This window comes from Brachypodium distachyon, chromosome 4 (assembly GCF_000005505.3).
Source record: "Brachypodium distachyon strain Bd21 chromosome 4, Brachypodium_distachyon_v3.0, whole genome shotgun sequence".
NCBI classification, from domain to species: domain Eukaryota; kingdom Viridiplantae; phylum Streptophyta; class Magnoliopsida; order Poales; family Poaceae; genus Brachypodium; species Brachypodium distachyon.
This window is the reverse complement of record NC_016134.3, coordinates 41,999,193-42,022,342: the sequence shown is the minus strand read 5'-3', so window position 1 is coordinate 42,022,342 and position 23,150 is coordinate 41,999,193. Positions and strand designations below refer to the sequence as shown.

The 23,150-nt window shown below is 45.9% G+C and overlaps 4 protein-coding genes and 1 long non-coding RNA gene across 6 annotated transcripts; 3 read left to right on the top strand and 2 right to left on the bottom strand.

Moving 5' to 3' along the window:
* Positions 1–911: 911 nt before the first annotated feature.
* Positions 912–5,797, top strand: LOC100844320 (enoyl-CoA hydratase 2, peroxisomal). Of its 2 annotated transcripts, none has more exons than XM_010240141.2 (11): positions 912–1,215; positions 1,299–1,321; positions 1,432–1,537; positions 2,513–2,589; positions 2,788–2,860; positions 3,331–3,370; positions 4,208–4,280; positions 4,357–4,507; positions 4,820–4,905; positions 5,233–5,406; positions 5,489–5,797. In XM_010240141.2, exons 1-11 carry the CDS (start codon positions 925–927, stop codon positions 5,574–5,576), a joined length of 1,182 nt encoding a protein of 393 aa, XP_010238443.2. In that variant the 5' UTR covers positions 912–924; the 3' UTR covers positions 5,577–5,797. The 2 variants fall into 2 exon arrangements, with proteins under 2 accessions (XP_010238443.2, XP_003578564.2); XM_003578516.3 differs by having other exon boundaries at positions 916–1,215; positions 4,820–4,890.
* Positions 5,798–9,588: 3,791 nt separating this feature from the next.
* Positions 9,589–10,418, bottom strand: LOC112268736. Its single transcript, XR_002960135.1, has 2 exons — positions 10,013–10,418; positions 9,589–9,936 (listed from the first exon to the last, which is right to left on the bottom strand). It is a non-coding gene; the product is annotated as an uncharacterized LOC112268736 (long non-coding RNA).
* Positions 10,419–15,107: 4,689 nt separating this feature from the next.
* Positions 15,108–18,760, top strand: LOC100844022 (rop guanine nucleotide exchange factor 1). Its single transcript, XM_003578515.4, has 5 exons — positions 15,108–15,495; positions 15,634–15,750; positions 15,837–16,384; positions 17,317–17,664; positions 17,848–18,760. Exons 1-5 carry the CDS (start codon positions 15,246–15,248, stop codon positions 18,271–18,273), a joined length of 1,689 nt encoding a protein of 562 aa, XP_003578563.1. The 5' UTR covers positions 15,108–15,245; the 3' UTR covers positions 18,274–18,760.
* A 792-nt stretch (positions 18,761–19,552) lies between these two features.
* LOC100846444 lies at positions 19,553–20,635 on the top strand. Its single transcript, XM_003576743.4, has one exon. The coding sequence runs from the start codon at positions 19,637–19,639 to the stop codon at positions 20,498–20,500; it is 864 nt and encodes a 287-aa protein (XP_003576791.2). The 5' UTR covers positions 19,553–19,636; the 3' UTR covers positions 20,501–20,635.
* Positions 20,636–21,605: 970 nt separating this feature from the next.
* On the bottom strand, positions 21,606–22,578 carry LOC104585134 (the record flags this gene model as incomplete). Its single annotated transcript, XM_024454652.1, has 1 exon — positions 21,606–22,578. A coding segment is annotated over one exon (825 nt), but the record flags the coding sequence as incomplete, so codon positions are not given.
* Positions 22,579–23,150: the final 572 nt, after the last annotated feature.

Here is a 23,150-nt window from a genome sequence, read left to right as displayed (position 1 = left end):
GGTGTGCATATTTAGAGCGTAGAAGACTAGGACAAATTTTGTAGTTAGGAAAATGGTGACGCGTTCTCACTTTCGTAAGTTTTTTACATAAAAAGATAGTGGTTGGTCAGGGTGGACACGAGCCAAGCTGAGCATGGCTCGGTCCGAGCTCTCCACCGGCGAGCCGAGCAAAGGCTAGACGAGACTACTTTGGCGGCTTGGCTCGGCCAGGCTTGAGTTACAGCGTCAGGGGTGCACGAAAAAAATATGCCAACTATCTAAATAAAAACCAAAGATCGGTCATAACTAAAATATTAGTAGGGTTGGATTTGGCCACCAACCAAACATATCCTAAACCAAATCAGATGGTTTCGGTGATGTCATCTCCGATGAAGCGTTGAGAAGTGGACGCTAGGTCATAATCCCAGTCTTTTAACTTGTTCAGGATTTATTTCCTCCCGAAAAGCTGGCACTCACTTTTAACTTACGTTCGGACGTTAATTGATTTTTTTGTTGGGCGTTGGGATATTTATATGTAACTTTTCTTTCTATCAATTTATCCAGACACCAAACTTTTATGTTTTTCTGAAAAGAAAAAAAAAACATTACATAACCACAACTGCTTAGGTGGTTTAAAGTGCTCCAGAATTGTCCTTTTGATGGTTAAATGAGGCCGATAATGTTTATGGAGAAAGTTCGTTCAAGCCGGTGCACATTTTTTGCATTGTACATCACATGTTTTTTTCTTTTTCTTTCTCTTTCTGACAGACATCGTACATCACATGTTGATGCAATGGACCAATGGTCCACACTTCTATCCTACTATCGCGCCCGGTAGTATTTTTTTTAGCTTAAACCAAACTATTGATGATTCGGTCGTTCTTTGACTAACTCACGCTCTTATGCAGAGACTTGGATTTCTCAAACCTGCAAATTTTATTCTGTATGCTGTGTTCCGTACTCTGCAAATTTCTCAAACTTGTATTCCGTATGCTGTGTCAGAGACAAGTATCCATCCAGTCGACGGCTGCTCACTCTTCACGGCACTTTTCCCCTTCACGCCACGGCTCCTCTGTCTTCTCCAGTTCTCCTATATCAATCAGACAATCGCCACGCAGGACGCACCGTCGGCGACCAGAAGCAGGAGAGCTCACTGCGCCGGCAACCATGGCGACGAGCGACAAACCCACCGCGTCCGTCGATCCCGACACCGCGCTCGCCCACAAGTTCCCGGAGGTAATCCCCCTCCTCCCAGCCTCCTCTCACTCTCGCTTTGTTATCCGGAACCGCATCTCACGACAGTCGTCTGCCGCGCGCAGGTCTCCTTCTCCTACGACGAGAGGTGCGGGCCTTTACCTCCCGCCCGACACCTGCTCGACGGGACGGCGGCGCGCGTCTCCTGGTTTATCCGATCGGTTCCCCGTGCTCACGTCGTTTGCGTGTTCGGTGCAGGGATGTGGCGCTGTACGCGCTCGGGGTAGGGGCCTGCGGCACGGACGCCGTCGACGAGAAGGAGCTCCACTTCGTGCACCATAGAGACGGGCAGCGACACATTAAGGTCCTCCCCTCGGTTAATCCACTCTCGTTTTGTTTGGTGCGAATTGGCTGCTGTGACGCTCTAGTTGCAACGAATCAGCTCTTGAAATTGATTTGGGGATTAATTCGTACGCATTGCTTACATGCAACTGGACTAAAATTATCGATAGTCTTAATAGAACTGTGCTATGTCCATATGAAGAACACACTAGGATGTGATGTAGCTCGTAGTTAAGGAAGGTGGGAATGGGATTGATGCAAGCAATCCTTTCACTTTCTCAAATTGCCAATTGATACTCCAATTTTATCCAATTCCGGTATACTGTGCACTGTGACCAGTGAGGGTCTTATGATCTTATCTTACTTGTGAGCTTAGGCTAGAGATTATTCCAGAACTGAGCTTTATCGACTTTAGGTTAATTATTAATTAGCTTGACAGCTCATTCTGGTTCTTATACCGACCTTTGGTGTCAATTAGGTGTCCCAGGTAAACTAGATAAACAAGGAGTTGCGTGTTCACGAGTCCTGGCTTTTGAGAATAATGTTTTGTTTCTATGAGCTTCCTGTGAAGAAAGAATGTTAATTCGAGTTGTTGATCGAATCATCAAGCTTCCAATTCTTTATGAAAGTGATTTTTTAATTCATCTCATTTTGGTCCTGGGATATCAATCAAATAAACAATACAATTGTTGGACATCACTTCGTGATTGTGAATGACTTGAGAATGAAATTGATCCAACTGTATAGCTAAAAAATTGAAAGCAACTGTACTCAGGATTCAGGAATTGTGTTGAGTCAGAAATCTCATTACTCCGGCATTTGTTTCACATGTATATTCATGTTACTTTTAAGTTGACACATCACTCTGGCATCTGTTGCACATGTCATCCATAAATCCTGTGTGAAAATGTTTAAAAGATAGTCGTAATCACTATGTTGAAAGCAATGTTCTGGCAGACTGACGGTCATGATTTTTTTTCTTTCTATTAAATTGCAGGCTCTTCCTACATTTGCTTCTTTATTTCCTAACAAGAACAGCAATGGGCTTGGAATTGTTGACGTGCCTGGCATTCAGTAAGACTTACAAGAAGCAGTCACTTCTGAGTTTGCTTTCCCTTTATTATGTGCTCACAAACTTTCCTAGTCTGTATAATTCTTCTTGGTTCTTGTTTGTCAGTTCTATAGGTTCGTCTTTTATGATTTTAGCAGCTCAAATATTTGGTTGACATGTTATGTTACAAGTACTTTAACTTGTTTTCTTTTCTTTTCCAGCTTTGATGCAAGCCTACTATTGCATGGTCAACAATACATAGAGATCTACAAGTCAATTCCTTCACGTGCCAGTGTAGGTAGCTTACCATGATTCTCAAAGGTTTTGTTTAAATATCCTCGTTCTTGGAGACTATGCATGATATAGGTGCTGGCTGATTGGTCCAGCTCTTACCTACTTCTTGTTCTGGTCTAGAAATGGTTGAATAATTCCTAGCGACGGCATCACCGAATGGTTTTTCTGACGTGTATAAATAAACTGTGACTTTTTTGCACTGATAATTGAGCTCTTCTGGTTGAATTTGCATGTGCGTACACGTTTTGGCTTGAGGATATTATAGCTTACTGTTGAGGTTGTTCTCTAAATTAAAAGAACATATTCACTTTGCTTGTTGATTAATTTTACATTGAAGGAAAATCCATTCTTATACTGGTACATGCTGAAGATTGCTTTAAGTTTTTTGCTTTAGGATGGAACATTCTTCAGAGTCCCCATCTCTAGCATCCACTGATGAAAACAGTTGCCTGTCATTTTCCTGTCTTCAGGTTGTAAACAAGGTTAAGGTAGCTGGTTTGCATGACAAAGGTACAAGAAATGATTGCTTATTCTATGGTGCATATATATTCGATTGGTGCTCCTTGCTTTTTCTTCTGAAAATTATTGCCTGCTTCCCTGTTTTCATGAGCTTTATCATTGCTTTGATCCATGCTATTGCTATAGTGTTCACAATCTTGAAAGTAAAATGTCTGCATCTTTCCTTTCTTAAAGTACAACGGGTGTAACAAATGAACAACCTATTTTCAGAAATAGTGAAGGGTAATGAGCTGAATCCTTTCTGTGGAGCTCCTCGCATATAGCTTTCTCCCTCTGTTTAAAAATGTCTATACATTTGGGTTTGTCCTAAGTCAAACTTTGTCAACTTTGACCAAGTTTGTAGGAAAAAAACAATATATACAACACCAAACTAGTATCATTAGGACTATTATCAAATATATTTACATATTGCATTTGTTGTTGTTATGTATTTTGATATTGTTTTTTACAAACTCAGTCAAAGTTGACACAGTTTGACTTATGACAACCCCAAATGTATAGACTATAAGAAACAGAGGGAGTATTAAGCTTCTCTATAGAACCTTCAGCTTCGTGGCTGTAAATCCCACATTGCAGGATTGAAGTTCGTTGTTAAATAAAAAATCTCATCCTTTGTCCATTTCATTCTATGCCAATATCGAGTGCACCTTTTCATTCTCTCCCTCATATGTCAGTGTCCATCCACTCTGCAGCAGTGTTTGGTCAAAGTGCACTCCAATTGCTATCAAGTTTTGAGTGGCCATCATTGACATCCTTGAAACTTATTTGGAGCAATACAAAACCGACCCTAAGGGATTATACTCAAATTTGCATTATTTTAATATTCAGGGAAAGCAACTATTCTTGAGATTGAAACTACAACCTATCTCAAAGATTCCGGTGAAGCATTATGTATGAACAGGTTCGTGATATGGCTGTAAGATTCAAATCCCCCAATTTCATTACTACGAGCTACAAAGAGAATGCTGTTATTGCAGGAGTACTATTTTCTTACGTGGTGCTGGAGGCTTTTCGGCCTCTTCCCAGCCATACTCGTATTCGACTTATCCTGCCAATCAGATTTCTCGCGTTTCCATTCCAAATTCTGCACCTTCCGCAGTGTATGAAGACTCGACACAACAATCCCAGGCATGCTACTCATTTGCTTGTTATTTTATTTGTTTGTTCAAGTATGTGCCATTGTTGATAATAAGATGCACCATGTATCTCGGGGAAACTTTGATAACAATGTAAGTATGGCCTGCATTATTTTATGAATTACATGCTCATCATCTTACACTAATAGTCACACAATAGTGTGCTCTTCCAAGTGTTTATGAATTCAATATCTAGCTAATTGGCCAAGGAGACCATCATATTTCTGCAGAAGAAATCAATTTCTAATTTTGTTAACATGAATATTGTTATGCAAAGCCTGATTCCTTTTCATTCTCAATCCAGGCACTCTTATACAGGTTATCTGGAGATTATAATCCTTTGCATTCAGATCCTATGATTGCACAGGTTGCAGGGTATGACACTCCAATGTAATCATTCTTATGTTACTATTTTCAAATCTTGACATTGAGGAAATATTTGGGTTAGAACTTGCGTCAGAGTTTCCAGCTTCTAGCACCATATGTGGTAGAGGTAGTAATTAGCCCATATAGAGGCCCTAAAGAATTTGAATTGTCTATTCTCTTTCTCCAAAAAAAAGAGACTAGGCTATGGTAGCTGCCAGTATTGCTAGGTACTTTTCATTGTGGGCAGTGACGGAGACAAGGGGGGCGCCCCCCGCTAATGTCGAATTCCTAGCTCCGTCCCTGATTGTGGGGTTATTTTCGGGGGATTTTATCTGGTAAGAACTTCTGCAGGTTCACTCGTCCAATACTGCATGGTCTCTGTACTCTTGGGTTCGCTACTCGCGCCGTCATCAAGTCCTTCTGCAATGGGGATCCATCAGCAGTGCAAAACATATTCGGTCGATTTCTGTTGCATGTCTATCCGGGGGAAACACTAGCCACTGAAATGTGGCTCGATGGCCAGAGGTAACGACACTAGCGCCAATCAGATTCTGTAACTTCTGATTTCTCTCATTCACTGGACCCATGGAATGATTGGCTCTTGCAGGGTGCAGTACCAAACTAAGGTGACAGAGCGTAACCGAGCCGTGCTTTCTGGATATGTGTTGCTTAAACACATCCCATCATCATTGTAAGTGCTGTATCATATTGGTGAAAAAAAAATACTCACTTTCTAGTTGCGCCTACCTCATGCTTTATTTGCAAGTGTGGACGTGTGGTGGTCAGAAAAGAGGCGGTTTTCCATTGTACAAACGGCCAGTGTTCTGTAAGGAGTACTCGATACTTTTTACTTGAAAAAAATAACTAAAAATTGGTCTTTGTACTATCTAATAAACGCATATCGATCTTCTTGGTACCAGACTTGTTTTTTTGACAATCGATGTCAGCAAATCGTTATATCAAAGCTATGAACAATGTTGACGCGGTGGCAAGCATCGATACGAGGAAGGTGATAGATCAGATACAATTTCCTTCATCGGATACTCTTTTTTACTTGGATTGTGGAACGACAGGAAGTGACTGACAGTAGTGATTTAGTGGGATGAGAGGTTCCCTGCGCGTGAGACTTAAGAAAATAATAGCAGGTCGGCTTTCTTAGACTCTCTAAACTTGAGTGTACTCTGGAGCTGACTGTAACTATGACTCGAAGATCCCGTAGGCCGCTCTAAAAAACCAAATGGATCTAACAGTCTGGCACATGCTTCTACATTTGCCTTTGCAACACACGCAAAAACATCATTACCGGCTGACAGTGAGCTGTAAAAATATATTTCTGGGGGAGCTTCGAGATGTGCAAAACACAATGCAATTGAAACGAGGGAGTAGTTGCGAGGCTGCAGAGAACGTACTCTACATCTCACTTCCACAACTAAGAACAAGAATCAGGACCGTTCTTAACGGTGTGCCTTGAGATACGGTGTGTCAGCCCCAATCTCTCTCCGCGATTCTTGAGACGGATCGAGGGAATATGTGATGATAAAACGGAAAGCAAAAGAAAAGGCTGCAGAAAGAATCCGAACTCTGAAGCGCAGCACGGCACAGTCTCCCGTGCGTAGTGCTTTCGATTCGAGGCCTTTTCTCGAGTTAGCACCAGGCATATCTGGATTCTCCGCCTTTGCGGTCGTAGCCAGATGTGGGCTGGGCAGACGGCACATGCGTGGTTCCCGCGCCATCATAATTCTACCGATGGAACGAGTTACGTAATCGAATGAGTTACTCCCTGCCAGGAGTAATCGTAATCGAATGAACTTTGTAATGATATATTTTTTACGTCATATAATTTATATTTTGATAGTTAAATTGAGACACATGCGTGCCTCGTATATTGAGACGGAAGGAGTAGCCCTAAACATTCTTAATTAGGGCCAACAATCGTCTAGCCTATCAATATGTTATACTCCTGTGTGCATCCATGATTCCATTCTCGCCATGCACTTACTCCTCTTATGCTAAAAAAAAGGTACTCCTCTTCTCAGGAAAAAAATTACTTTGTGTGTGAACGTGAGCAATCAAGTTTTCTGGAGAAAATCTCTACCTCTTTTTGAAAATATAAATCATACAAATATTATTCTGAGCTTATTTTAAATTGACCAAGTTGTTAGTACAACAAAATATCAACATGTGAAATACCAATAAATGCACTATAAAAATATGATGGTACAGGCGCTGATATTTTTACGCCGGCAAGTCGCAAGCAGCCCAATTCCCGCGAGGGAGATGACCAAAGTATTTGCCACGGGCCGATTCTAATTAACACGGTCAAAATTATATAGCTGCTCAGCGATGCAAAGTGCAAACGGCTGGTCATTCTGCGCTAGTGACTGATCTCTGCCTTTATTGGACCCCATCCAGATTCAGCACATTCTTTTTGACGCGTCACAGTAGCTTTTCCTTGTTTTCAATAGCTTGCATACATAAATAAAAGTAAATAAAAAGGCTCATCATCCCCTACCAATCCTCATCCCTCTCAAAAGAAGAGGAAGCTACTCCATACATGCATGGCTGCAGATTTTAGCTTCCATACATGCATATTCTTTTGCTTTTATATCAAGCTACAAACGGGTCGTTACGTACAATCCTAGCTACACGCACCTACGCCTACCCTATCATGCATAGAGCACTACGACTCCGGCGGCGGCATCCAATTGTACGTGCAAAGAAAACAATCCGCATCAATTCTTCGTCAAGACACACATGATCAATGTTAATTTCCTCGTGACAGCTGGAGAGAAGGTATTCAAGCATCGAAATTGCTCTTCTCTTTTGGACTGATGACACCACATTTTAGGAATTGCCACGATGCTTTCCTAATTAATCCTCCCGGATCCCAAATAATTACGCTACTAAAGATGGAAGCTTTAGTTCCAACTATTCTCATCTTATATTATGGAAGCTCTTACTCAAGAACTTCAGTCGTAATCAGAAAGATTGCTGATTTGTTAGTTAACCAGGCTAAGTAGGGATAATGCTACCTTTATGTGGGTAGACTACATCCTTCGTTTTATTCCTGATCTTGTAGCTTCAGATTGTAACCCTATTCATGAGTAACAAAGCTCCCTTCATCGCAAAAAAAGAGAAGATAATAGCTTTACATTCTTCTAAGATTTTGCACTAACGACACCACATTTAAGAATTCCTCTTTTAGCATACGCTCATACCCGAAGACGAGTCTGGAGGATAAGGGGTATATTTGGATTGTGGCCGCTTTCTACTTTACCAATATTTTGTCATAGCCATAAGGTTGGTCTTTGCTTGGGTGGTTGTTAATGTTGGCTAACTTATGGACAAACAAAATCTTGATCAAATTTTGGCCAGCCAAATATTTGATAGGATAGATTTGGACTAAACCAAGCACACCCACGATGCAACGAGCCACGCCTACGGGTCTCACCATCTTAATTACACCCTCTCTGCTATACCCCCTCGTTTTCACAAAAGTTGGCGTATTTGGTTTCGTTAAGACAAGACTTTGTTCGATAATAATTTTATTAATATCGATCTGAAACTGCCCGCTGCAGCTCCCTGGTAGACTCTTCATCTCTTGCATGCATTGGGCATAAGGTCATCTGATCCCAATTAATTTATTAATCTTTCATTAGATTAGTTTTCACATACATTATATTTTTCTAATGGGCATCCTCCTCCAAATTGGTCATTTCCATACCATTGAATAAAAAAAAGTTGTCTAAGTTATCCCACTACTGACATGATCTAGATATATAGGGGCTATTTTTAATCAATGCTCTCCCACATTTTCATAATATAACATGTATTAGGTTTCTTTAAGACAATATTTTGATTAAGAATTGCTCAATTATAATTAATGGTTACATGATAAGAGAAATCACATGTAATTATCAGTAAGTACTTAAAAAATAAATCCACTGATATCGTCTCATATATCATTTATAAACATAATTATCGGTGTAAATTATGTCGTAGTACGTAATCACTTCGTTTTGTATCATAAAATGATTGGTTTCTGATGTGGTACCGTGTATGCGCAGACCGGAGAGAAGGGATGTGGCGTGATCCGGCAGGAGGAAGAGGAGATTGAATAATTACCTTCTGATCAAAGAGTGTATTGAACAAATATAGTTAATTTGCATACCACACATGACAGCCAATCCAACACAAGATTGTGCATACCACATATGCATAGGCTCGGGCATGCACGCATGAAGGGGCGGTGGAAATTCAACTTGTAATAAAATTTGTTATATGTTCAATAAGTACGAAAATGCAAGCATATATATACCAAATAATGTGTTTCATGTTTCGATTTCGTTTTCCTTGTTTTGAACATGAACCCGGCTTGTTTTTTTTAAGTCATGTGTGCACGACTGGTAAGAAAGGTGGGGAAATGGAAGGAGATAGGGAACAGATGGAAGATCTGTCATATAGTAGCTAGGGGGATGTGTTCCAAATCATGCATGTGCTACTCTCTCTCCGTCCGGGTTTGAAACACTACTACAAAAACGGTTATCAGTAACGAACAAAAAAGCATATCACTAACGGGCGAGCCGCCCGTCACTAACTTCTTGCCAGTGATGTATTTAACATCAGTGACGGGCGGCCTGCCCGTTACTGATGTATAGCACATCAGTGGCGGGCACCAGTTACGACCGACACTGATATAGTTTTTGGAAGAAAAAAAAAGAAATGGCCCTCCCGGCCCTCACGTTCATCGATTCTCCAAATCGCAAATCTAACTAATTAACCAAATGATGCAACAAATCACAACAAATAGGTAAGCAAAGAATCCGGATTTTGGACACCGTACAATAGCAAATCACCGGAGGACAGATGCATACAGATAAAAAAAAGACAAATCCATTGCAGGCCAAAGTCGACGTCGGGGACGAACGTGGAGGCGCACCCTCGTCTCCATGGCGGCGGTGGCAGACACCATACCACACCACAACGGCGGCGGCTGGGACTCCATGGCGCTGCTCGCGACTCCATGACTCCATGGCCGGGACTCCATGGCGCTACCTGTGAGGGATAGAGAGTGAGAGAGGGAGAGAGGGAGGGAGAATCAATAGGAGAGAGAGAACAGAGAGCGACTTACCCGGATCGGAGACGCCGGCGGCAATGGTCGGGGTCGGGGATCTAGCGGCCACCGGGGTAGGGGACGCCGGATCCAAGGCGGTCAGGGTTGGGGGCGCCGAATCCGGCCGCGCGCGGGGTCGAGCCCGACGCTCCCTTGCGGTGTGGCGTCGTGGTCGGGTGAGACAGGAGGCGCGCCCACGGGTGAGACAGAGAGGAGTGGGGGCGGGTGAGATGGCTGGAGATGGAGAGGAGTGGGGGGCGAGGGAGATCGGGAGGGAGGTGGCGGCGGCCGGTCGACTGGAGCAAGGAGAGAAGAGAAGACCGGGGGGACAAGCTCGCAGTTGCAAAGAGAAGGGGGAAGGCGCTCGGGCCAGTGGAGAAGAGAAGGGGGAGGAGGTGGCGGCGGCAGAGAGGAAGGAAATGGGAGAGGTGGGGATTAGGGTTAGCCGCAGGGATTTTATAGGCCAGGGTTTTTTGGGCCTCAAAATGGGTTGGTCGGCCTGGAAAGTAACATCAGTGAAGGGCATAACAGTTAGGCCCGACACTGATGAGGCTAAACAATTTTTTTTTTTTGTATTTTTCATATTTCGTAACACAAAAAATTTGAAAACCTCTTTGACAATATTGTTTATCATGACAAGATGCATTGTTGTGCAAAAAATGGATACATTATCATAAAATGTGGCATAGAAATGAACAAAACTTTGGTCATTTGGTTTAAAACCTAAAGTTCAACAATGAGAAATAACAAATTTGTACTACATAGTTCATTTTTCAAATGCTAACATATGATATTATTGTTCCATCATGTTAAGCAAGAAAAAAAGAAGACTTTAGCAAAAAGAATCACATTTTTCTGATTATTTATGAATTAGTTAGGAGTTTTCTAATTTTCAAAGGTCTCCAGGGCTCATCAGTGGCGGGCCTAGATTTAAATCCCGCCACTGATGTGTGTTTTGTGATTTTTGCAATTTTTCATATTTGGCCTTTAGTGACGGGATTTCCACGCCCGTCACTGATGAAAGTTCATCAGTGACGGGCGCCCACAACTGATGAGGGGTCATCAATGACGAACGTGGTGCGCCCGTCACTGATGACCCGTCACTTATGTCTTGTTTTGTAGTAGTGAAATAGCTATCTTAGAAGAAAAAAAATCACGATTCACAAATGCAAGGTTCTTGCATGGATTTAGTTATTTTTGTTTTGATACTACTCCTTCCGATACTAATTTTTTGTCGAAAAATTACATATATCTAGATGCTTTTTAAGAACAGATACATGCATATTTGGACAAATTTGAGTTAAAAATTTATGATCAGAGGGAGTACTAAAGTGTTTTGGTTTGAATGTCAGTGTTTCATCTTCGTAATAAATGTTTTTTAACATTAAAACTACATTTACTTTCTCTCTTTTGTTTTATGTCTTGATTATAGCATTAAAGAGAAAAGCCTTGCGTACCCGGACCGCCGGACTAAGGAAGTGGAGTACTAACTAGTAACATAGTGTCTTGATTATAGCATTTTTCAAGAGAGGCCTTGCATATCCATACGAAGGAAGTGGAATACTACTAGCTAGTAACAGTGTATTATGAGTACCTTCCCTAGAGCTGTCAAAAAAGAATCTACCTCCCCCGGCCCCTCCCAAAAAGAAGGCAAAAAACAGAAGGTAGTAGTGCATTGTTTAGCACGAATTCATGTCTTGCCATCTTCTCACGCCTTGCTCTAGCTCTAGTCCATGGATCTTAGGATAGGGGTGGTCGGCCGCATGCTGATGCTGATGGCCGGATAGGTGAGATTGCAGAGCATTGTGGAGCTAAGCTAAAGCTAGAGCCATGTATAGAGACAGAGTGGTGTGGTAGAAGCTCGAGGGGAGGTTGCCCGACAAAGTCGTTAGTACTGTTCCAGCGTCGTCCTCTCCCATGGGATCAAATAATTCAAGTCAGTTGCTTTTGGGGACAAACAACAAGCATGCAGAAGAAATACGCTCCCGTCCTATAACTGCAACGCAATTTTATTTGAGACGTTCTCTTATTTGAAGCTCGACAATAAGGTCATACAAGTATCTGCTGCACAAGGTACAATTCAGCCATATACTCCTGTGTTAATTGAGAACTTCTCTGCTGATCTGATCTTCGATTGCAGTCCGAAACTTCGAGCAAGCTGATTCCGGAAAGCAGACTGCAAATTTTACCTTCGACCTTTTAAATTTTATTTTTTTTACCTGCGACCTGGCTGGCCTGGCCGGAGGTAGGCGGTAAAACCAGGTGGAAACTTGAAAGGAAACAGTAAAAAATTACTCCACAAGACCCACTGGGCTACATATTTGCTTGTTGGGCCTATTGTCTAAACTACAAAAGGAAGGAAACCAGAGACGCCGGTCAACAGGTCAAGCTTTTTACAGACAACATTCAATCAATGAAGCCGAGACGTGGGGCCGTGTTCTGTAGTAATGCGCGGGGGAGGGCCCAGCTGTCAAGCTTCCCACGGCACAGGGGCATCCGCGTGCGTGACCGCTCTCACTCTCACTGCGCAAATTTTGGAAGGGCCCCAACGCGACCAGCCAAATCCAACTACTAATGACTAATGCTGACACGGTGGTCCTCCTCTTTCTCCTTCCTATTCAATGAAGCTTCCTTTTTTTCACTCCCGTGTCACGAGGTCTCGGAACCATTTTGCTTCCTCCCCATATAGCCACATTTTGTACTTCTTGCTTCCGAATCCAACGGTTCCAACTTTGACTAAATTTGAATACATTTATACACTAAATAATGTCTAAATACATTCAAATTTTGACAAACTTGAAACATCTTTTGTTGGACGAAACGAGTAATTGGTTTTTTGTTTTTGTTGCTCTTGGATGCTTTTAGGGCATAAAGTACACAACTGAATTTAAGCTAACTACGTCACACGTCATCACCTTTGAGATTGCCTACCCACACTCGATTGTAACAATGCCCTCCTCTTAGGTCCTAATCTCCTTTTCTTTACTTGATATTTTGCGTTCACCTAACGAAACACCACCATGTAAAGATTGCTTTTCACTACAGCGTTGAAGTTGATTACAGAATTAACCATCAGAATTGGTCTCTCAATGTCATGGACTACCTCGAGATACACCATCGAAACCTTGGCGCGCACATACACGTCAAAGGATCCGTGTCTATCTAGTCTGACTAGTGAACTGTCAATTTTAACCTTGTCATGTCTCGAAGGTTTTAACTGTTCCCTCACTTCCTCTCTAATGTTACTCAACACCTAGTAATACTTTTCACTCCATTGTGAATGGGCTATTCTGAACTGACCATGTTAAGTTTTGGCTGAAATTTGTTTCCAACACCAAAAACATCAGCCTTTTTCTACGATAGGTGTCTGGATGACCAAAAAACCCTCGCTCTTAGGCCTCAATCAAATTTGTATTGTTGGTCAAGATGCAATTGCTTAAGTGCGTCATTTTAAACTTCTTAATATTAAAATAAACAAAAATAGGCTGGACAAATAGAATATCAAAAATCCACCGTAATAACAAATACAATTAGTGTCAGTGGATAAGACATGATATCAAATCTTTCATTCTCTTTTTTTTTCGACGATCAGATCTTTCATTCTCGTCCACATTCTGGATGAAAATAAACAACAAAATCATCTTTCATTCTCGTCCACATTCTGGATGAAAATAAACAAAAGAAATCACAGTAACCATAGTAAATGAACAGACATCACAGGTCCCAGTTAACTTGCCTCTAGGCTAGGCTTCAAAGATTAATCAAGTGGCAGAGAGACTGTTATTTTGAGAAGAGATCGTTACACTTTTTTTTTAAGAATGCAACCAACAGGCGCATCATCAATTAAAGAAAAAGAGCCAAAAGAATAGCGCAACGCCGAAACGCTAGCAAGTGGCAAAGAAGTTGAAAAAACGACTATGTGGCAAACGGCAATGCAAAGCGGAAAAGAAGATGAAAAAACGACCATGTGCCAAACGACACCCTACTCACCACATTGGCCGCAAAAGTGACTCTACCCCTAATAAGCTCGCATGTTCCCAATGGCTAAACTCCTCCCTAACGGCAAGAAGGATCCGTTGGACCGAAGGAGCTGCCCTGCTGAAGACCACATCATTCCGTGGCACCCACGTCGCCACCCGAAAGACCTTCCGACACAGTATCGAGAGGGAAGCCCACCAATCGCGACTCGAGGCCACCATTGGAGACCATCCTCGTTGCCCCATAAGCAGGTTCTCCCACACCTGTCTCGCGACGACACATCCCAAAAAGAGATGGGAAGTGGCTCCTGCTCCTGGTTGTAGAGGGCGCATTTGTGAGGGTGTGGAAGCCCACACCTTGCAAGCCGGTCTGCAGTCCAACATTGGTTTCTCGCCATTAGCCAGGCGAAGAAACGACATTTCGCTGGAGCCCTCGAGTCCCACACCACATTCGCTAGCGGATCCAACACGCGGTCGGCGAAAAGGTTGGAGTAAGCCGACTTTGCCGTGTGGACTCCATCCTTGGACCAATCCCAAGTTAGGGTGTCGGCCACCCCTTCCTCCATGCGAAGACCCTGAAGCCATCCCCATAGGGTGAGATACTCGTTTAGGGCCTCGCTACCAAGGTTGGGACCCACATCCTCATATCCCGAAAGCGAACACCTCGTAGCCAATCGGTCGGACAAAAAAAAGTCCGCCGCCCATCACCCACACTAGAGAAACTGGCCGCTTCGAATAATTAGCAAAAATTATAAATAAGGCTACGTACAATTTGCGTATCGTATACATTGGAGTATATGTTTAGATACAACTCCTATAATGGTTATTTTCTTCTTCTTTTTCAAGTCTAACGGTTTGTATCTTAGTATTGCTGCCTAAATAAACCTTCCTGTATTATGTTTCGTCAGAGAGAAATTATGAGTTTAACGCTAACCATATCTAGATTGACACATCCTGATTGATCACGGTGAATGCTGCAAAGGAGAGTGCTTATTACAAATTACTCCTGCCACCTAGCGTAAACGCACAAACTTAAGGCCTTGCTACTCCTTAACACTTTCTCACAGGAACTCGTAAAAAAAAAAGCCAAAACAAATAAAGAAAACAGCAGAGCAGCCGCATCAGTCAGCAGTATTCTTCCCTGCTTCTGCTCCCATCGCTTTCCCCTCCGCATCCACATCGCCTCATTCCACTCCAGATGCGACTCCACCACCGCCTCCTCCTCCTCCTCCTCCCCTAGCTCGCTTGCGCCCCGCCGCCAGGCGGCCCCCTAAATGGCGAGCGTGTCGGAGGACGACGCCGCCTCGGAGCGGTGCAGCGGCAGCTACAGCCCCAGCGCCGACGTCAGCGGCTCCGAGACCTCCAGCGACTGCTCAGCGCCCACCACGACAACCCGCCGCTTCCCCTTCTCTTCCTCCTCCGCCTCCGCGTCCCGCGGCCTCGCGTCGTCCTCCACCTCCACCTCCCAGCTCCCCACCCCCTCCGCTGCATTCTACCTCTCCAAGCCGGCCTCCGACCTCTCCGGTACGTACCTAACTGCGCGCCACCCCCCTTTGCTTAGATCTTACTCCACTTCGAAAATCTTCTTCTACTTTTCCCTGTAAAGAGCTTTTCCCCTCACGACTCACGAGCTTGCTTCGCTTTTGTGCTGTGTTTTGGTAGAGATCGACATGATGAAGGAGCGATTCGCCAAGCTTCTCCTCGGCGAGGACATGTCCGGCAGCGGCAAGGGCGTCTGCACCGCCCTCGCCATCTCCAACGCCATCACCAACCTCTCAGGTGCGCTGGCGCCCGTTAAATTAAGCTACATTCCCGTGATCTTTGACAATAATATATGGAATGTGTGTATTTGTTTCCGAATCCAGCGACCGTGTTCGGTGAGCTGTGGAGGCTGGAGCCGCTGGCCCCGGCCAGGAAGGCAATGTGGACGCGGGAGATGGAGTGGTTGCTCTCCGTTGCCGACTCCATTGTAGAGCTCACCCCGTCGATCCAGGAGCTCCCTGACGGCGGCGGACAGTTTGAGGTTATGGTGCCGCGGCCACGGAGTGACCTCTACATGAACCTCCCGGCGCTTAAGAAGCTTGATGCCATGCTCCTCGCGATGACCGATGAGTTCAAGGAGACTGAATTCTGGTATGTTGATAGGGGGATTGTGGTTGAGGACAGTGGTGGACCGTTCCCATCATCGTCGTCCTCGTCTTCTTGTGGGCGGCCTTCGTCGGTGCGGCAGGAGGAAAAGTGGTGGCTGCCATGCCCACGAGTGCCGCCCAAGGGGCTGCCTGAGGATGCCAGGAGGAAGCTGCAGCAGAGCAGGGATTGTGCAAACCAGATACTAAAGGCAGCCATGGCGATTAACAGTGATGTGCTTGCTGAGATGGAGATCCCGGAAGCATACTTGGAGACATTGCCAAAGGTAAACACTTGACTGTGCTTCTATAGTTCTGTCCATGGACGAGTTGTTAGGATTTAGGTTTAGCATACTTTGCTTGCTGATAAGAGTGTACCAATTGCATGGGATTCCTGTGAACGGGGGACCACTTTGCTTCCTACATCTTGTAAATGTAGCAGCTCAACGGACGCTTCTTTTTTTACTACTAGGTGGAGAGATGTCCACTTAAAGTTGCTAAAAGAATTCTGTAGCAGTTGCTAAAAGAATTTCCTTAAGGTTTCATTTGTAAGATGCTAGGAACGCCGGTCATCTGTGTAAGCAATTTGCTAACGCGCCTGAGAAGCATGCAGTTTCGCAATTATTATTTTCGAGAAAACGCAAAAAGCTTTGCGTCTTGATGCATTGATTAAGAAAGGGAGTTATGTACATGTCCGAGAGGGCAACACCACGAAATTACAACACTGCACAACTAGGTATCCGCCAGGAGCAGAGCAGTGCTCCAAGCCCAACCGCCGCGGCTCGAGACTGGAGCCTAGCGTCGGCGCGGGAGGCATCATTGGGAGTCGTGTTGTCGAAGACGGCTGCATTGCGATGCTTCCAGATCCACCAGGCCGTAGCATGATGATCGACACAGTGCCCTTTCTAGCCGTGGAAGGGGCGGAGCGGACGGATGTCTGCCACCAATCTGCGAACAGGATGCCGATGGTCGGTGGGATGCACGTGGAAGAGGCAGTTTCGCAATTTCGCACCCAACTATGTGAATACTAATTTTTCTATAATTGGCTAGTAATACTGCATTACATATGGAAAGTGAATCTTCTTCAGGTAACAACTGATATTTTGTGTGCTATATTTTGCATGCTTAATGGTTGCCCAATAGGATACTTGTTCGGTTGTCAGCGATCATGGATATTTCTGTCAATCCATCCATTATAATGTCCTACTTTTTTTCGCAGAGTGGTCGATCTTGCTTGGGTGAGATAATTTATCGATACATAACTGCTGAACAATTCTCACCCGAATGCCTCCTCGATTGCTTGGATCTGTCATCTGAGCACCATACGCTCGAAGTAGCAAACAGAATAGAGGCTGCGATCCATGTTTGGAGACTAAAAGGCCAAAAGAAATCTTCACCTCAAGCAAAATCAAAGAAATCTTGGGGTGGAAAAGTGAAGGGTCTTGTTGGAGATACAAAGAGTGATGTTTTGTCCCAAAGAGCTGATGGTCTGTTGCAGAGCTTAAGGTTGCGACACCCTGGTTTGCCACAAACTTCCCTTGACATGAACAAGATCCAGTATAACAAGGTTATTCTTCACATCTACTCATTTGAACACAATAGTTTTGGAGTGATTGCTATTCTTCTTTTGCATGACCTGAAACATACAAGTTCTTTTATCATCAGAACCTTGCCCTGTTAACATTATTTAAGTTTCTGCATGAATCATTTAAACATAGTATTCACCCTGTTTCTGGCTTATCTTGATCAGGATGTTGGCCAGTCCATACTTGAAAGTTACTCAAGGGTTCTGGAGAGCTTGGCATTTAACACAATCGCGAGGATCGACGATGTGATTTATGTGGACGATGCCACAAAGAAGTCTGCTGCTGCGGAGTCTGTTTCAATCTTCAATCGTGGCGTAGGCATACCTGTCCAGAAGAAAATCTCTCCAAGCCCATTCTCAATTCAGCACACACCATATGCCTCTCCTTTTGCTACACCCACTTTCTGCTCCTCCACTCCAGTTACTGGCAGCCCCAGAAGAGCACAGCCTCCACTAAACAAAATCAATTTGCAAGGAAAACAGGAAGTTAAAGTTGAGAAGCTCTTTTCTGGTGATCTAGAGAAGGTCTGGACTTACGCCGGAAACCTGAGCGCTAGGAAAGAGGCAGGAGACGCTCCTGAAAGGGATTGAAGGGTACTGAAGCAAGTTCTGATTTTCGGCATGCCTCAGCAAGGTCAACAGGTATCAACAGATCCTAATCTGGTCGGTAGAGCTAGATTCCCCCTGTACAGAAGCAACATCATTTTTTTTTGTGCTTCCTTAGCCTGATCCAAGGATTGTGTACCCTACTCACAAGTAATGGAGTAACACTTATGGCATCCGAACAGCTCCTAGTTTCGTCTGGCTGCCTCTGTCAGCTGTGTTCCCTTGTCCATGTCTATACTAGGATGTTGAGCTCAGCAGCAAGCCAGCAAGTGATTGAACTCCGCTGCTGCTCTTTTTTTGTGTCCCTGAGGAAGCCACCATTGGTGTTACAATCAACTGCGCCTGCAGTGGGATGTTGTACGGTGGCCATGGATTCTGATGTCTGATAGCTGTCTGTACATTCACCTAATGAATTGATCTAACGCTAGCTCTTCAAGTTTTTGCCTAGTATTGTCAAGTGTGTTTATGACAACTTATGTACTGTCAGTGGTTACTTGATTCATGCTTGACGTACTAGGACACACTCCTTGTGGATCCTCTATGGAAGGAAAATTATAATCAAGCGAAGTATTTAGTTCATATTTCAACTAAATACCGAAGCTCAGACAAAAATTACTTCCAGTCCAAAGATGCTCCAACCAAGTATACCTGGGGTTTGTTCAGGCCGGGCTTCATAAAAGCCTGACGGTCAAATCTGAAGCCCGAGCCTGGCCCAAAACACCAAAATTAGGCCATTTAAGTATTAAAATAATTATTTTCGAGTAAATAAATGATTTTTTATATCTAGTTTTCCTAAAAAAATACCCGTTTTAGACATTTCGGGCTTTCAGGCCGGGCTTGGGACTGGAAAGGGAGGCCTGAGCCTGGCCCGGGACGTCAGGCTTCGGGCCGGGCCACCATGCCAGGTATACAACCAAGTAACCAGTAACATTTTTTTAATCTGGTCTGAAACTAGCTTCTCCATGGACGAAGCAAAGAACACTTTGTTCCAGGATCACACGGCAACCTTGTGAGTTGCGATATCCAACTATCAACCAAAACCTGAGGCGAAAAAGAAGAAAAAAAGTATACCTGCCCTGCACTGCAAACATACCAAGTCCTGCCTTGGGCCTTCCTCTCTGATTTGTTCATCTAGTCGGAGGAAGAAGCATCTTGCTCGGCAACTCATCCCTGCACTCCAAGTCTCCGATTAATCCTGCCGGAACAAAAATTCCACAGTATAAGTAAGAGCAATGCAACGCAATGCTGCTGCAAACTTTGCAAGTTGCTTCTCCCCTCATACTTTGACAGTGAATGATATCCTGAGAAAAGACGAGCAACTTTACCTGTGTTCCTCAGCCGGAGCGGCATGGGCTCCACCGGGAAGGAAGCGGCGGCTACGGCGGCGGCGGCGACCGCGCAGCCGCAGATGAAGCTGCTGGTGGACAAGCGGTCGCGGCGGGTGCTGTACGCGGAGGCGCGCAAGGACGCGGTGGACTTCCTCATCGGCCTCCTCCGCGTGCCCGCGGGCCTCGCCGCGCGCGTCATCGCAAACAACTCCAAGCACGCCGCTGGCGCCGCGCCCGTCGCGCCCCCGGGCTCCCTGGGCACGCTCTACGCGGGCGCGCGCGCCCTCGAGGACGCCTTCTTCGTGGCCGCGGCGCCCGACCGCGACGCGATCCTCTGCCCCTCGCTCCCCTCCGCGGCGCTCCCGCTGCTCCTCGCCGCCGACCCATCCGCACCGGCGCCTGCACCGGCACCAGCCCCTCCGCCGCCCGCTCCTGCGAAGCGCTACTTCCGGTGCGCCGGCCCGTACGGGACAAACTGCCGCGGGAACCCGACGAGCGTGACGGACGTGGCCGGGCTGCCGTGCCCGGTGTGCCGGCAGCCGATGACGGTGGAGATGCGGTGGAGCCCCGGCGACGCGCACGGCAAGCTGGCGCAGGCCGCAGCGCAGGAGGCGGCTACGGCGGCCAGCGAGGGCGGAGGGGGGTATGTGAAGGGGGTGGTGAGCTACCTGGTGATGGACGACCTGACGGTGGCGCCCATGTCCACCATCTCCGCCATCATGCTGCTCAAGAAGTTCAAGGTCGCCGACTGCTCCGCGCTGGAGGAGCTCACCGTCGACCTCGGCCCCAGGGAGGCCGTGCTGCTGCTCAAGGCCGCGCTCGAGTCCACCACGGCGCTCACCGACGTCTTCTGCGGCGGCGTCTCCATCGATAGGATCGACTGAGGGGGCGAGAGGGTGATGATAAACGCCTGAATTGCAACTGTGTCAGGTTAAACTACAGAAAGCAACGTGTATTGCGGATCGACTGCGTGTATGATTAATTCAAACTACTAATTCATCGGGGAATGTTAAGTAGAATATGGATCGCGGCACGATTCACAAGGGGCGGCGCCGGCGATTATCGGACCGATCGTTCATCAATCCTCAGCCTCCTCCGTGAGAAGTGATTCGTATTTCTTTACTCAATTGATGGCAGTGGTCCGAAACCTTCAAGCCGTGCCGCTGTTGATTGGCTCAAACCATTGAGATGAGGAGCTAATAATGAGAATGCAACAATCTCTTTAAATACACTTTAAATATGCGTTTTTTTAATTACTCGTCAAAATATTACATGTATTTAGACACTTTTTACACATAGATACATCCGTATTTGGGCAAATTTGAGACAAATAATATCCTTATAAGGTGACTAAGAAATAAGTAAGTCAATCCTAACAACCTTCGGATTCAATCATTGACATTCATGCAAAAATCATGCAAGTACAAATGATTAGAAAAACTAAACTGGATGGCTAAATTAACCATGCAGTGTTTTTGCTAATTTAACCCCTTTGCCAGCTTAATGAACAAAGTGAACCCCTCTAAAACTGATTTGACAAAAATAACCTGAAAAAAAGCTCAACAAGCACCACGTGGACCTTTCCGCCATCTCAATAGACAATGGCCTCTTTGTTTCTTTAGGCCAACTGAGATGGCAAAGGAGCTTTGTGTCAACCGAGATGGAGAGGACAACTTTGTAAGTGTCAAAGTTCCTTGAATTCAAAGAGGGCTTTGTTTCTCGTCCGAGCGAGTTGCATATCATCAAGGCTAAAATTTTAAACAATCAATTTGTTTCTCGTCCGAGCGAGTTGCATATCATCAAGGCTAAAATTTTAAACAATCAACGTAACCAGTGTATATCTCAAATTCGCGAGGAAGACTCAATAAACTCTTATCTAGCGGCTCCGCTACGTAGCGGTAGCCCGCAACAAGCCTGCAACCACCCATGTGTTGACACGTGGCATCTTATATCATATATCGATAAAGTATATCATATACCAAAACCACATACCATTGACTGATACCATATATCATTGACTTATACCATATACCAATAACATATACCATTGAAATATAATAATGAGACGGACCAGGCCCAATGCCACGCGGCAGGCATGCAAGACAGCGGCATATGGCGGAGCCGTTAAAATCGCCGCTTAGTCCCACTCGTAATATACATTGCGTAATCTCTTATTATGAATTACAATTCTACTACAACTCTTTTTCTTATGAGAGACCTCAGTCCATGAAGCCTCTTCCGTTAGCTCAGTGCCCAGTGAATCGTCTTCTTCAACCTCGATACCGGCCAGATGTTTCGACATGCTGCTTTGGCGGTATTGGAGGCACGGGCATCTGAAACCAAGCGCCAGGCATCTTTTGGTGCTGAAACCAGCCACTTCTTCCAAAGTCTTATTCCTCATGTCAACGGCGAGCATCCACGCCTCGCCATCCAGGTGATCAACCTTGGCCATGAAGTAGACGACACCATCCTCATGCAAGCTCAGAGCAGGATACCCCACGTGGAGCCTGCTCAAGGTCGCCGGCTCCGTCGTCTCCATGGCTTCGTCACCACGGCGACGAGAACGAGGCTTCGGAACTGGAAGCAAGTGGGAGAAGCTGTCGTCCACCGTGATCTCGGAAGCTCTGAGGCTGCAGTCCAGGCACCACTTCTTCTCGGGACCCGTCCATGTCCATATGGCGGCCTGCCAGTCCAGCGAGTCGTAGGTGCTGCCGGCGAATGGAGTCAGGCACGGCGTGAACGCAGATCTCGACGTACTTGATAATGCCACCTTGGACGACGGCGATGCCCCGCTGGCTCGACGGAGAAAGGGCTCCGATCGCCACGTGAAGCGACAGGGTGCACGGCAGACGGATGTGGCGGAGGACGTCACCGCCGCGCTCGTCCCGCCGGAGCACGTCACAGACGAGGATCCCCTTGTTGGAGAGGTCGACCCAGCCGATCGAGCTGCCGCCGACGGCGATCACAGAGGTCGCGGATCTGTAGCTGTAGGAACAGCCGTGTAAACGTGTGGGCTCGACGCGCATGGGCGTGGTGCTCCACGCGCATGTCATTGAGTCGAACAGGTGGAGGGTGTAGTGCCCACGGAGGTAAGGGACAGCATCGGAGAGCGCGGCGACCGCGAAGAGCCCGCCGCGGCGGCGCAGGAGGCCGACTTGGCCGAGGTCGTTGAACAAGAACAAGCGGCGGCGGACGGTGGGGTTGGGGGGGGGGGGGGGGGGGCAGAAGCTGGAGCGACGGGGACTTACCGGCGCGGTAGACGAGGTACTCGATCAGGCGCGGGAAGCCGTCGAGGGCGACGCGGAGGAGGGCGAGGTCGCCGTCGGCGCGGAGGACGCGGGGCAGCTCGGCCAACACGGTGGGGCTGGGTGGTGGACGGTGAAGTAGGAGACGCGCGGCGGGCTAGCGATCCAGAAGGTGAGAGCGATGGCGTGGCCGCTGCGGGTGACGCACCGGGCGGTGGAGGCGTTGGTGCGGCCGTCGAGGTAGGCCGTGGCGTCCAGAAGGATCGACTCCGGCGGAGAGGAGTCTTCG

Excerpts from the sequence above, each read along its gene's own strand:
- LOC100844320 (XM_010240141.2), top strand. The coding sequence starts at position 925 with ATGCTGTGTTCCGTACTCTGCAAATTTCTCAAACTTGTATTCCGTATG. Across the intron at positions 4,508-4,819 it reads ACTCGACACAACAATCCCAG|GCACTCTTATACAGGTTATC; the intron begins GCATGCTACTCA and ends TTCTCAATCCAG. Across the intron at positions 5,407-5,488 it reads ATGTGGCTCGATGGCCAGAG|GGTGCAGTACCAAACTAAGG; the intron begins GTAACGACACTA and ends TGGCTCTTGCAG.
- LOC100844022 (XM_003578515.4), top strand. The coding sequence starts at position 15,246 with ATGGCGAGCGTGTCGGAGGACGACGCCGCCTCGGAGCGGTGCAGCGGC. Across the intron at positions 15,496-15,633 it reads GCCGGCCTCCGACCTCTCCG|AGATCGACATGATGAAGGAG; the intron begins GTACGTACCTAA and ends GTGTTTTGGTAG. Across the intron at positions 17,665-17,847 it reads ACAAGATCCAGTATAACAAG|GATGTTGGCCAGTCCATACT; the intron begins GTTATTCTTCAC and ends TATCTTGATCAG.
- LOC100846444 (XM_003576743.4), top strand. The coding sequence starts at position 19,637 with ATGGGCTCCACCGGGAAGGAAGCGGCGGCTACGGCGGCGGCGGCGACC.